Source organism: Myotis daubentonii, chromosome 10 (genome assembly GCF_963259705.1).
Source record: "Myotis daubentonii chromosome 10, mMyoDau2.1, whole genome shotgun sequence".
NCBI classification, from domain to species: domain Eukaryota; kingdom Metazoa; phylum Chordata; class Mammalia; order Chiroptera; family Vespertilionidae; genus Myotis; species Myotis daubentonii.
The window spans coordinates 21,736,931-21,750,985 of NC_081849.1; the positions used below are offsets into that span (position 1 = coordinate 21,736,931).

The 14,055-nt window shown below is 42.9% G+C and overlaps 1 protein-coding gene across 1 annotated transcript in view; it reads left to right on the plus strand.

The window, feature by feature from the left end:
- The window catches only part of SND1 (staphylococcal nuclease and tudor domain containing 1), a 457,273-nt gene that overhangs the window by 24,648 nt on the left and 418,570 nt on the right, over positions 1-14,055 (plus strand). Inside the window, exons 2-3 of the mRNA XM_059711713.1 lie at positions 4,347-4,496; positions 10,863-10,983. Coding sequence (XP_059567696.1) covers positions 4,347-4,496; positions 10,863-10,983 — 271 coding nt within the window. The remainder of the gene's footprint in view (positions 1-4,346; positions 4,497-10,862; positions 10,984-14,055) is intronic.

Below are 14,055 nucleotides of genomic sequence, written 5' to 3' on the forward strand. Positions count from 1 at the left end.
TGCGTGCGCCTTGAAATCACGTGAGATCCAGACCCAGCTGGGCCCACCCCCATTGGGCGAGATCCAGACCCGGCTGGCCTCACTCCATCAAGCCCTGCCGGGTGGGGGGCGCAGCCTCAGGTCCCCCCAAGTCCCGCCGGGTGGGAGGTGCAGCTTCAGGGCCCCTGTCAAGCCCCGTCAGGCAGGGGCACAGCCTCAGGTCCCCTGCACATGCTGGGCTGGGGGCGCAGCCTCAGGTCCCGGCTGATCGCTCGTTACGGGAACCCTGCCTCCGCTGAGGGTGCAGCCATCTTGTGACAGTGTGAGGGTTAATTTGCATATTACCCCCTTTTATTATACTAGAGGCCCAGTGCATGAAGTTTGTGCACGGGTGGAGGGGGGGGGTCCTCTCAGCCCAGCCTGCACCCTCTCCAATCCAGGACCCCTTGGGGGATGTCTGACTGCCGGGGATTGGGCCTAAACCGGCAGTCATACTTCTCTCTCATAATCCTGGACCTCTGGCTTCTAATTGCTCACCTGCCTGCCTGCCTGTTTGTCTCTCACTGCCTCTGTGTGCTGGCCTGATTGCCTCTCACTGCCCCCGCTACCAGCCTGGTTGCCCTGAACTGCCCCCCGCTGCCGGCCAGGTCGCCCCCAACTTCTCTCCCCCCACCCCCCCAGCTGGCCTGGTTACCCCTTACTGACCACCCCCCCGCCGGCCTGGTCACCTCTTACTGCCTTCCCTGCAGGCCTGGTTGCCCCTAACTGCCCCCCCCGCCAGCCTGGTTGCCCCCAACTGCCCCCCCCCCCCCCCCACCGGCCTGGTTGCTCCACACAGCCTGCTGTTCAGTCATTTGGTTGTCCCTCACTAACCCCCCTGCCGGCCTGGTCATAGGCAGCCATCTTGTGAGGGCGTGAGGGTTAATTTGCATATTACCTCTTTATTATATAGGATTGATAGGATTAGTATAAAAGTTGTAGAGCAGCCTCTAAAATAAAAGTCATCTCTCTGCAGTATTAATTCAAGCATTGACTATTCTCTGAATGGCATTATTTGGAGTAGTACAAAAAGTTCTGATAGCATTTTTTAGAATAACATTCCTGGAGAGTGGAGGTTATACAAAGGTAGCTTTGCAAAATTTCTATGCACAAGTTGTCTGCCAAAGGCCTTAATGGAACCAGGATAATAGTTATAGACCCACTGTTCCCCAGGAACTTAGTGTACTAGGGGGGGCATTAGAGATAATACCTTTCTGATATATTTAGGGGAAAGGGGGGGACTCTTCTCATCATTCATTCTGTTCTTGAGCTTTTCAGTGACCTTTGTCAGACTTGAGAAATAAGGACTGTATCCTAGCCTGGGTTAGTGCTCATTTATCAGAGTTTACTTTGTTAGCCAAGGTGAGTTTTCTTGTAAATGGGCCTTAGCTGTTAACTGTGCTTACCAAGAGGTACTGGCTCTCTGGGAGTGCTTTATTACTTTTTGTGAAATCTTGACTAAAACTGAGGAGCAGGCATTGGAGACAGGTGCTCTGATTTTTCTGCTGTATGTAGCTGGCCTCTCCTCCTGTTGGAAATTTTGGCATGAATGATTTCAAGTGTAGGTATTCTAGCATGTGCTATTCTTGTTCCTGCCACTTGTGAGGAATTAACTATAAATGAATTAACTATAAAAGAGCAATTCTCTTTTTCTTTTCTTTGGTTCTTCTCATTTCAGAACATGAAGCAGCCTCTGCCTTAGTAGACATATTCTTCCCTGGCTTTGCTTTGTTTGAGAGTGTGTCTTATTAGAATGTCAGTTCCCTAGGATTATATCCAGGGCATGGGTTCTCAGGAAAGGCTGTGGCAAGGCTATTTGGCTGGAAGCTGTAAAGTTTAATCCCTGGTCACACCTGATCAGAAAGGATAAAAATGAAGAACATGACTTGTAACTGGTAAGGAGACAGTCTTTACTGTGTGTGTCATGGTGTAGCTTCAGTCATCTAGGGAGGAGCCATTAAGACCAAGGTCTATGTCAGCCGTGGGCAAACTACGGCCCGCGGGCCGGATTCGGCCCGTTTGAAATGAATAAAACTGAAAAAAAAAAAAAGACCATACCCTTTTATGTAATGATGTTTACTTTGAATTTATATTAGTTCACACAAACACTCCATCCATGCTTTTGTTCCGGCCCTCCGGTCCAGTTTAAGAACCCATTGTGGCCCTCGAGTCAAAAAGTTTGCCCACCCCTGGTCTATGTGCTAAAGGTATTGGGGATATTTAGACATTGATTAGAACACTATTTTTTTTTAAATATATTTCATTGATTTTTCACAGAGTGGAAGGGAGAGGGATAGAGAGTTAGAAACATCGATGAGAGAGGAACATCGATCAGCTGCCTCCTGCACACCTCCCACTGGGCATGTGCCCGCAACCAAGGCACATGCCCTTGGCCAGAATCGAACCTGGGATCTTCCAGTCCGCAGGCCGACGCTCTACCCACCGAGCCAAACCGGTTAGGGCTAGAACACTATTTTTTTAAGAAGTTTGAATATGTGTATTTGTTGGACAGAATTTCTATAAAAAGTAGTAGAATGGATAAATGAATTGGGGTAAAGTTATACAATGGAATAAATACTATATAGCTATGAAAGTGAATAAATTAGTGTTTCACATGATTATGAATTAGTTTTACAAAAAACAATGAGCAAGAGAAGTAAGTTACTGATGGGTACATGCAGTAGACTCAATTTATATAGAGTTCAGAAATAGGCAAAATGAAACCACATCGCTTAGTGATATGTACTTAGATGGCAAAACTGTACTAGTACAGCAGAGCAAGGGCGGGATCATCACAACGGCCAGGATCGTGGTGATGGGGAGAAGGGAGGGGCTAAAGTAGACAGGGACATGGAGAGGATCCGAGGTTCTGGCAATGTTCTCGTTCTTAACTTGGGTGGTGGTCACTCAGTTATTTGTTTACCTTATTATTTAACATGTACATTTATGTTTCAATGTACTTTCATATTTATATTAATATTTTATAACAAAGTGTGAGTTAAGGTGGAGAGGTGAAGGGGAATTGTCAGCTAAGCAGATGTGTATAGGAGAGGCTGCCCTTTGTACTCCTTCCCTTCTTCCTTTGATTCAACTTCCTTTTCCAAGGACTGTTCCTTTACTGAGAATGCCACGTTGGCAGAACTCCGCAATCTTGTATCTATGAACTTGTCAGCAGCTCTTCTGGTTTTGAAGCTTGGAAATGAGAGTCTTTCAGATCTAGTGAAGCCAGTTCTTGAGCCCAACTGTTCATTAAGTCATGTCTCACTGAGCAAAGACAACTTGAATAGTTGGGTAATATCATTTTTTCTTTACTCCTTTTCTTCTCTTCTCCCACTTGAAATCCTCCTTTCTTCTCCCCTGCAAATGTTTCAGAGTTAAATACCAGTGAGCTTCAGAGCTCTTTTCACAGTTGCAAGGGGATTCTATGCCTGGTGTCTTTAATTAGAGAGAGAAAAGGAGCTGCTGTGCTTAGGAGCCTTAAGGTGCTTCTTAGATTTTTCTGCTTCAGTCATCTAGAACATGGGCTTTCTAGATTACTTCTGTATTTTTTCTCTTGTAGCCTAGACTCTGAGGGCTGTGTCCAATGGAAGTGTGAGCACTGGGCTCTGGTTGCACTGCTCTTCCTCAGCTTCTTCTGATGGTGTGTCGGGGCTTCTTCCTCCAGTTTGCCTTTTTGTGGGCCTTCCATGTCTTCTGTGCTGGAATGGAATGTATAGATGGAGACATTAACTTCCTAATAGTTGAAAAGAACACAGGTGGTGGTGCTTTCAGGGATTAAATTATAAAGGTCATTAACCTCCATCTGACTTACCTCTTCACCCTGATCAGTCTGTTTTATGACTTCTGTAGCAGTTGTTAAATTCCTATTTGTATTTCTGGGTGAGATTATTTCAGAGTGGGTGTTTCTCTTATAAAATTAAAATTAATCTTGTTCAGCCTCGCCAAATGGCTCAGTTGGTTGGAGGTCATCCCACAGGCTGTGGGTTTGATTCCCATTAGGGCACATACCTACGTTGTGTGTTTGATCCCTGGTCAGGGTGCATACGAGAGGCACCAATCAATGTTTCTCTCTCAAATTGATGTTTCTCTCTCAAATTCATGTCTCTCTCTCTCTCTCTCTCTCTCTCTCTCTCTCTCCCCCCCCCCCCCCTCTCAAATCAGGTGAAGAGTAAAAAAATAATCTCATTCATTTACTCAACAAATACTTAAGTGCTTTCAAGGTGTCAAATACTGTTCTACATGTTGCGGGTACAGTCCTGAACAGTCTATATTATGGTGCTGTTGCCTCCAGATCACTAATTTTCTTTTATTTTCCTCCTCATCCTCAGGTCCTGTCAGGGTGTGCCATCATTGTCCGAGGGCAGCCTCGTGGTGGGCCTCCTCCTGAGAGACAGATCAACCTTAGCAACATTCGAGCTGGAAACCTTGCCCGCCGGGCGGCTGCAGCACAACCAGATGCAAAAGATACGCCTGATGAGGTAGGTTCTTCCTGAGGCCTCCCTGAGGCTGTGGACCCAGAGGGGAGCCCAGTCTTGACCGATGGAAGGTTGATCTGCACTTTCTTTTCTGTATATTTTGATTGTTTTTATATCACAGGAATGATGACCCTGGACATACCCACAGTGTCTTGCATCAGTTTGGTTTGTAAACATTCATTGCCCTTGAGGGACCTTTTCCCTTTTCAGGTTTGTCTGTTTTCCTCCTCCATCTCTTGGAATAGGTTAGAACATTTCCCAGGTAGTTTCGGCCATTTGAGGTTGGCGTTGGTTTTGGCAGAGCTCTTTTATTAATTTATGTTTGAATTCTCCACTCACATTCAAAATTTAGAAGGGTATTCAGTGAAAAATCAAGTTCTTCTCCCCAAGGACTATGGACGTTACTAGTATTTTGTGTCTTCTTCCAGGGAAATTTATTGCCTGTGCAAGTGCTCTCGTTTTTCTAATGGTAGCATACTATAAACACTAGACCTGTGCTTTATTACAGATTCTTAATCTGGGATCCATAAAGGCATTGGAACTCTATGAAGTTTGCAAAATTTTGTATAAACATGAATTTTTAAGGAAGGGAGCTTTTATCAGTTTCTCAAAGCAACTGTGGCTCAATACTAGTCAAGAACCATTGTGTTATGGTGATGTGAGAAACTTCTGAGCTTTTGCTCCACCATCCCCTCCTTTTCCTCTTTCCCCCCCTCACTAACGCCTAACTACCTAGCCTTCCCTGTGGTCTGCCTTGGGCTCCTTCAGGTCTTACCTCTCCAGGCAGCTGCTACAAGTCCTAATTTGGTATTGTTTAGTCTTCTTGGTTCCTATAATTTCAAACATCAGCTCTTGTCTCTCCTTTAGTTGTGCTTTGGTTTTCAAAAATGAAATTTCTGGATTCTAATTATTTTTTCTTTGTCCCAACTTAATGAGGTTGGACAAGTTGGTACCTCAGCTGTTTTCTGCTATTTCCCTGACATACCAGTTCATGGGGATCTTTTATTGAGGGAAAATGTTTATTTTTTTTCATCTATAATAGAATATTTTGTTTGAATTAACAAGGCAGTGAAGGCCCTAGCTGGTTTGGCTCAGTGGACAGAGCGTTGGTCTGCAGACTGAAGGGTCCTGGGTTCGATTCCAGTCAAGGGCACATGCCTGGGTTGTGGGCTTGATCCCCAATAGGGGGCGTGCAGGAGGCAGCTGATTAATGATGCTCATCATTGGTGTTTCTGTCTCCCTCTCCCTTCCTCTCTGAAAGCAATAAAAATATATTTAAAAAAAGGCAGTGAAGCAATTTTATTTTTAAAATCTTATTTATTATTTATGTATATATTTAAATCTTTATTGTTGAAAGTATAGCATATGTCTCCTTCAACCCCCCCCCCCCCCCCCCCATTGATCCCATCCAGCCCACCCCTGCCTCAGGCCCTCACCAGGCCAATGTTTGCATCCATGGGTTATGCATATATGCATACAAGGTCTTTGGGTGATTACCTCCCACCCACCCACCCTCCCCCACCTTTCCTTCAAGGTCCTACACTTTGTTCCACTCAGTTGATCAGTTTATTTTTTAAATTAGATTTCACATATAAGTGAGATCATGTGATACTTGTCTTTCTGTGGCTGACTTATTTCACTTTGCATAATACTTTCCAGGTCCCTCCATGCTGTCTCAAAGGATAAGAGATTCTTCTTTTTTACTGCTGCATAGTATTCCATGGTATAAATGTACCACAGCTTCTTTATTCACTTACTCCTGATGGGCACTTGGGCTGTTTCCAGGTCTTAGCGATTGTAAATGGTGCTGCTGTGAACATAGGCTCCCTCCCAATTTTTATCCGCCACGCTCCACTGCACATGGGTGTGGGACCACTCCTTTCCACGTTTCTGCCCCTCCTACCAGTCACCATGTGGTTTCTTCTTTACCTCCTAGTAGGACTTCTATTGAGCCAGGTTTCGGGCTGATCTGAATGATGGCGGTTCTGTATTTTAGTTGTAATTTTGTTGTGGATGTGGAAGGAGGCAGTACTGTGTTTTCCTATGCCACCATCTTGACTGGAGTCCTGGAATCCTCCTATATAATAAAGAGCTAATACGCTAATTAGACTGAGCAGCCGAATGTCCGCATGAAGCTGGGGCTGAGAGGGCCAAAGCAAGAATGACCTTCCTGAACAACCAGTGGGTGGGGGGTGGGGCCAGCTCCTTAGGAGCAGCAAGCTAGCTTCTGGTTGAGTGGTGCTCTCCCCTCCTGCCCCTCACTCAGACAGAAGCTGGGCTCATGGCAGGCAGACATCCCCTGAGGGGTCCTGTACTGTGAGAGGGTGCAGGCCGAGCTGAGGGACACCCCCCCCCCCAACGTCCAGTGCATGAATTTTGTGCACCAGGCCTCTAGTATTAACATAATAGTCTCTTTACCTTCTTTCTCCTTCCAATCCTTTCTGTATATGCTACCAGATCTTTTTGAAATGTACTTTTATTTCCTTGCTCAGTGTCATTTCCAGACTTCAGTGATTCCCCATTACCTCTGTGAGAAATTTAAATGCCTTAGCCTGGGATTCAAGCCCATTTGTGGTTTGACTTTTAGTTTCTTACTGACCCTGTTCCGGATGCTAAGTTCCAGCCATGCTGAAAGACTAAGAGCCACTTAAGATTTGCCTGCTTGTGCCTTGGCTCATGCTGCTCCCTCCATCAGGAGCTCCTTCTCCATTGGTCCTGGTGAACACCTTCTATCTCTGAAGATTCAGCCTCCTGAGAAGTCACTCCTGACATTTCCTTTTGTTGTCCTATTTTTGTGCTGTCCTAGCATTCATAACATTTTATTGCATGTTTATATATCCTGCTCTACAGAGCTCCTTGAGAGGAGGGACCTTATCTCTCATCACATGCCTAGTCATTGCCTGATGTGAAGCAGGGCACAGTGAGTGCACATTTACATGAATAATGAGGAAAAGAACCTGCGTTTCTCTTTTTGGGGGATCAGTGGATTGTGCAATGTGGCACTACCCTTGTTTCTGACTTTTAATTGTTTTAGAATATGTTGTCTAATATTTTCACATTCTAATAGACTCAAGGGCATTATAGCTCATTTACTTCCCTTTGTTGTACTATCCCAAATATCATTCACTTGATTATTTTCTGCTTTCCCTCATGATATCTTCTTTCAAAGAAACTCAGCTCGCTCTCCTAAGTCCTGTGGCAATAAAAGCAACTCCACAGCGTGTCCCCAGCCGTCACTGCGCTGTTGCAGGCTAATCCCCATTGTTACCTCACTGCTTCTAGGCAGCCTAGATACTGCACTGATGGGCACTGTGGAAATTATATATTTATTTCCTGCAGATTTACTGAGCTCCTCTTATGTGTGAAGTTCTGTTGGTTTCACGAGGAATATAGTAATGAATGTTATAGTCCTGTGCTCAGTGGAACTTTTGAGAATTGGGGTGTGGGGTGGTTGGAGCAGACAGGGATTAGTTACACATACAGGTGGTACAGTGGGATGATTAGAAGAGAAGATTAGTTACAAGAAGTATTAAACATTGGGCCAGGTACAAAAGTTGGTAGCTTTAAGGTTTTACATTGCTATGGGATTTCGTCTAGTTTCAGTAGTTCAGAAGTCTGTCTGGTCCAAAGAAATGATTGGAATTTTTAATTTTATCATGGTAAACATCAGAACCTTGCTTGAGTCTAGGAGTGGAGAGCAAGCTGCTAGATTGCCTACTGTTGGGCATTCTAAAGGGAAGAGGGAATTTTGAGTCCCAACTACTTAATGGCCATTTGCTTCTTAGATGGAGCCCTGGAGCATCATTTGAACAAGACCACAGTACTCTTCCTGTTGGTCCTGCTGGACCTTATTTGATAAATGCTTTGAGCAAATTTCCCTATACTTGTCTCTTAAGAGTTGTTCTAGGAGGCCCTGTTAGGATAGCCTTCTCCATCAGGTAGTTTTCTGCTGGCTATCATCTGTATGGACACTTTTACAAAGATTCTCTCCTTGAGTTCCTTGTTGCCCGTGTGAGGAGTGAGGTGGTTAGTCTCTTTCCTGATTCTCCCAGTTGCCTTTCTTCATATAATATCATGTCCAGTTAATGAATTTGCCCAGCCTTGAGTGAAACACAACTTGAGAAGGCTGGTTTAAGAAAGAGATGTTAGAAAAACTAGATTTATTATTTTTTCTTACAGGATTAGGTCTATGTCTTTTTCATGCCCTCCAGTGTGACTTTCTCCCATGGCCAGTGACTGACCAGGTGTAAAATGGACTGTCCTTGGAGAAGGATGCTCCTTCAGCAAGCTTTAAGAGCTTTTAGTCATTCTGCCTAGTTGGTAGATATTGCAGGTTTCCCCATAGGGGCTAGAAAGTTCCTTGTGAACTGACCCTTGATAAATGAATTTTTACCAAAGTCTTGGCCTCCTTTAGGAGGACTTGTCTTATCAGAATTTTCCCAAATGTTTAGGAAGGCAGTGTGTTACTGAATTTTAGATGTTAACATGGCACTCAGAACTAGATCCTAAGCATTATATCTATAGTTGAAGATATTTTTAGAGTAAGTGGATCACTAAGTTAATAAAAATGGTAGGAGCCTGTGTTACTAGATTCAGTAGTGTTTTTGTGATTGGTTGATAATTGGGCTAATTTATCAGTCATCAGACTCTGATACAGGTACTATTTTTAATTTTTAGGAGTGGGGTAACGGGTACAAATGGAACATAATATATATATATATATGTAAATATAGTCATTGAGTGATTATTTCTTTTGCTTGTTGATGCTTTGAGGAGAGAGCATTAGATGATTGAGTGTAAGAGTTTGTGTCTTGGAGAGCACTTACCCAGCATCAGTTCTTCCTAGAACCATCTGCAGTTGATTTATATAACAGGACTGGTATTGTGAATACTAGCCCAACTGGCTGCATGGCTTCTGGTTTCTGGGAAGTCATACGGATGTTTTTCTTGTAGAAGAGCTTTTTGGATAACCTGTGTAACAATCCTCATGGGCTGAAAAAGTCAGCAGCGGGTTTCTTTTCAGGTCATGTATATACTGTTGTTCCTTGCAGGGGTGGGGAACCTTTTTTCTGCCAGGGCCCATTTGGATATTTATAACATAATTGGGGGGTCATACAAAATTATCAACTTAAAAATTAGCCCGCTGTAGTCAAACATTTAATTAACTTGCCCCTAATGCCTTGGCAGGACCAGTCCAAATGATTTCTCGGACCTTACATGTCCTGCGGACCGGACGTTCCCCACCCCTGCTTTAGGGTGGGTGGCCCGAGTTTTGTGGTTCTATGAGATTTTAATAGACAGTGCCTGCTTATCATATACCACTCTTCCCTCCTATGCTTTGCATTTTTTTCTGCATGTGAGCTCCTGCTGATCATATGCTCCTTGAACTCTTACCCCCTTCTCCCTCATTTTTGTCCTAAGGGAACTTGGGGCACTTGAGCTACTGTAAATTCAAGGGCCTGTGGCCACTGACTGACAGGGCTGCTTCAGAGGAGACAGCCATCCTAGAAGTGATGGGCTGTGGATGGGACTAAACCATCCCTTTGCACAGTATCTTGAGATCACATGGAAACTACTTCCTGTTGTGTAGACGTGTGGCTCACTCCTTGTGTCATTGTCAAGGTGACCAGGGCCTGTTATTGGTGTCCTCCCCAAGATCCTGGGAGATTCCCACTACTATAGCTTCAGACTAGAGCAGTAGAAGAGGGGAGACATTTTGGGGAGAATAATTCTTGCCATTCTCAACTCTATTGGCTGTTCTTAAAAAAGGTGGAGGAAATGATATAAGCAAGGCTCTTCCTTGAGTAGGGGACTCACTCTGAAATAAGAATAGCACTAGAACCTTATCTCTGCTTTGACTGTGCCTTGCACTGGTTTCAGGACAGTTTAATATTTGGTGAAAGTGCTTCATAAACTGGATAGAGGCGACCAAATGGAGATCGTAGTTGTTATTTATAACTTCCCTTTGGCTAGGTAAGTTCCTGGAATCTGGACTTCCCGCCCAGAAGTGGGCTGATAAATAAAAAGCATTTAGAGTAGTGGCTGGTATGTGGTAAGTGCTGTAAAATTATGGGCAATTATTATTCACAAAGTAAGCTATAGCTCAGAATAGACAGTGATGTGGGAAAAAGTACTCCTGCCAGTGACTGGGAAACTGTGAGGCTTGTTTTCAAGGCTGTGCTAGTTAAATCCACTGCCAGACCCTCCTTTTTTATGAGCTCCCTAAGTGTGCAATCAGTGTGTGCATTTCATTTTTATATTCTTCTCAGGGCCTAATGCAGGGCCAGGATATTGAAGAAATGAACTTGAATGATGATTGTGGTGGGGAACTCGGTAGTTCTCATGTGACACATTTGTTTTGTCTCTCAGCCCTGGGCGTTTCCCGCTCGAGAGTTCCTTCGGAAGAAGCTTATTGGGAAGGAAGTCTGTTTCACGATAGAAAACAAGACTCCGCAGGGACGAGAGTATGGCATGATCTACCTTGGAAAAGGTGAGTAGCAAGGCGGAAACGACTCATTTCTCTCCTCCCTGAGTCTCAGGTTCCTCCAATCAGCTTTCACATGGTGGAAGGCCAGTGTGAGTGTTGGTGGAGGTAGCTCTAGGACAGTTGGCTATTGATGTACTTGGAAGTGTGAGTTCATGGCACATAGGTGCAGAGGAGTTCACTGATATTCCGGTGTCCTATTGGCTCCTGTGTCTGCTTTCCTGGCTTGATTTAGGTGTATGTTGTACAGCAAGCATGTCAAACTCGCGGCCCGTGGGCCGCATGCGGCCACAACGGACATTTTTGCAGCCCATAGTATAATGGTATGTAAAAAATGTCTTAATAAATAAAAATTTCATAACTTAATTTTTACAATATCCTGTTATACATAATTATTAATAACGAACTACAACATTTGCTAATGACTGATTACTATAATTGTGTTACATTCATTTACCTTATGCACTGGTGCACCATTTCTCTCTACTACAACTAGAAGTGAATATTTTAGCAGTTGATTGCCACGTCATTAGTCTTGTATGACTTCTTTGGTGTGTGCAACAGGAAATATTTCACTTTTGGAGAACAAGAAAAATAGGTTTATTTATATTACGCTTATTAATTTGTGCAGTTATTCAGTGTCTGGTAAGTTAATGTTCAAGAAAAAACATTAATTTTTATTAAAATGTTCTATTTTATGTCAGTGATTACTCATTTATTTCAGCCCTTTGTATTCAGAATGTCTCTATTGAAATCTACATTTCAATGGAAATTGAAGCTTTGTTTTTTTTGCGGCCCCCATAAACTTAAACCTTGTTTATTTGGCCTGTGTTAGCCTTTGAGTTGGACATACTTGTTGTACAGCATAGCATCCTTCCCTGTATTTAGGCCCTCAGCCCGTAGAACGCAGTGGCTGTGTGCTTCTAGGTCACGGTGCTAATTAAATTCCTATAGATTTCCAATTACATCTTCTATTCCCTTTATCTATCTTGTGGGTTTTCTTCTGCTCATAGGGACTCTCTTGAGTAAAGGAAGATTTGTTTATGGCTTGTGGTTTTTTGTAAGCCACATGTTTTGCAGTGGGAAGAACACAGGCTTTGGAGTTGTGTACATGTGGGTTAGAATCCTGGCTCTCCTCTCATGGACCCTTACTTAACCTTAAGTTTTCTAAGTCCTAGTTACTTCATTTGTAAGTTATTGAGAGAATTTAAAGAGATAGTATACGTAAAGTACCTATCTCTGGAACAGAGTATGTGCTCAATAAATACGTTTGTGTATGTGCACACATAGCTAGATCAGATGGCTCATGGGATATTAGATGTTCTGGTCTTTTGGATTAGGTGGAGGGAGAGAAAGATTGTGGAATAGAGTTTGAACAGAAATAGGCCATTGAAATACTTGGTAGAATGTTCTCTGTAAAGCTTAAAGCAGTTGTGTTCATCTGAAATTATTTTAGGTATTTTTGTTTCCTGTGATTATTTGATAAAACAACCTTCCAATTGAGCTGCTTTACATAATCTATTTGACTTCGGTAGTCAGTGCTAGAGTAAGCAAGCAGGGTAGAATGACAAGGCTAATAACATCCTCTGAAGATTCTGCTTTTAATTGTAGGATATTAGAAAAGCGAGTTGGGCATGACCTTGGAGGTGTCTTGTTGAATTTACCCAGTAGAGGAACACCACCTTTTCCAGCCTCAGACAAATGGCTATCTGCTTCTTGATTGGGTGGGAAGTTATAGTAATACTAGAGGCCTGATGCACAAAATTCGTGCAAGAGTAGGCCTTCCTTCCCCCGGCTGCTGGCACCGGCTTCCCTCTGGTACCCGGGACCCAAGCTTCCCTCCAGCACCCTGGACCCAGGCTTCCCTCGCAGCCCCAGCTTCATCTGGAAGGTTGTCCAGAAGGACGTCCGGTCTAATTAACACATTATGCTTCTATTATTATAGATATGGAATCTTTTCAAAAAGAGAAATAGACAGATTTGCCTTTTACACATAATTCAAGTAATACAATAGGAAATAAAACACATAAGCATTATTGTTGGATGGCTACTGGTTAGAAAGAATGCAACACAAGTAGAAGTACACTGTTTTCAAAATACAGTTGTTCAAGGATCTCATACCTAAAATAATTTCAGTTTAAAAACAGCTGGTCAATCTTCTCTTATTCTGAAAGAGACCTCACTGTGGGCACAGATAGATCTAAGAGTTCATTTAAATAACCTTGGTCTTCAACTGAAATGGTCAAATTGTTTATGTTAAGAGACTCTGACACTTAAAATAATCTTTAATGTTATTTTTTAAAAGTTTATTTTTTAAATTGACCCAAATTATAAACTGGATATAATTTAGTAGTTAACACGTTAATGTTTAGAATAAAACATGGCACATAGGATTTGACCAATAAATATGTACTGAAAGAATTGTTCAAAATTACCTACATCTGAGTTTTAAAGGTTTATTTAATGGCTTAAAGTTTAATATTTTCACTCAGATACTTTAGCCAACTCTCAATGCCATTCTCATGAAAGGAAACCGTGGCTTAGATAATTAATTAGTATTCATATATTTATCCTAGTTTATGACCACTCACTCTTTTTTTGTTTTGTTTTGTTAATCCTCACCCGAGGATATTTTCCCATTGATTTTTAGAGAAAGAGTGGAAAGGAGGGGGAGAGATGGAGAGAGAGAAACATCTATGTGAGGGAGACACATAGATTGGTTGCCTCCTGTGCCCCAACCAGGGTCAGGGATTGAGCCTGCAACTGAGGTACGTGCCCTTGACCAGAATTGAACCTGGGACCCTTCAGTCCACTGAGCCAAATCAGGTAGGGTGCTACTCACTTTTTTTATGATAGGGGAGAACGGTAGAATTTAAGAAATTGTAGTTAACCTAGAACTTACTAAAAAAAGAGATGATTAGTCTTCCAACTTTTGGAGAAAATATAGTTACCCACCTACTCTTCATGCCATCCTCAATTGTGACTTGATCAGATTCATAAGTTGGTGGGTAATAAGAAAAGCAGATGCGTGCTCTACAGATTTCCTGTTTTCAGTATTCTCTCTACCCCATTTTATTG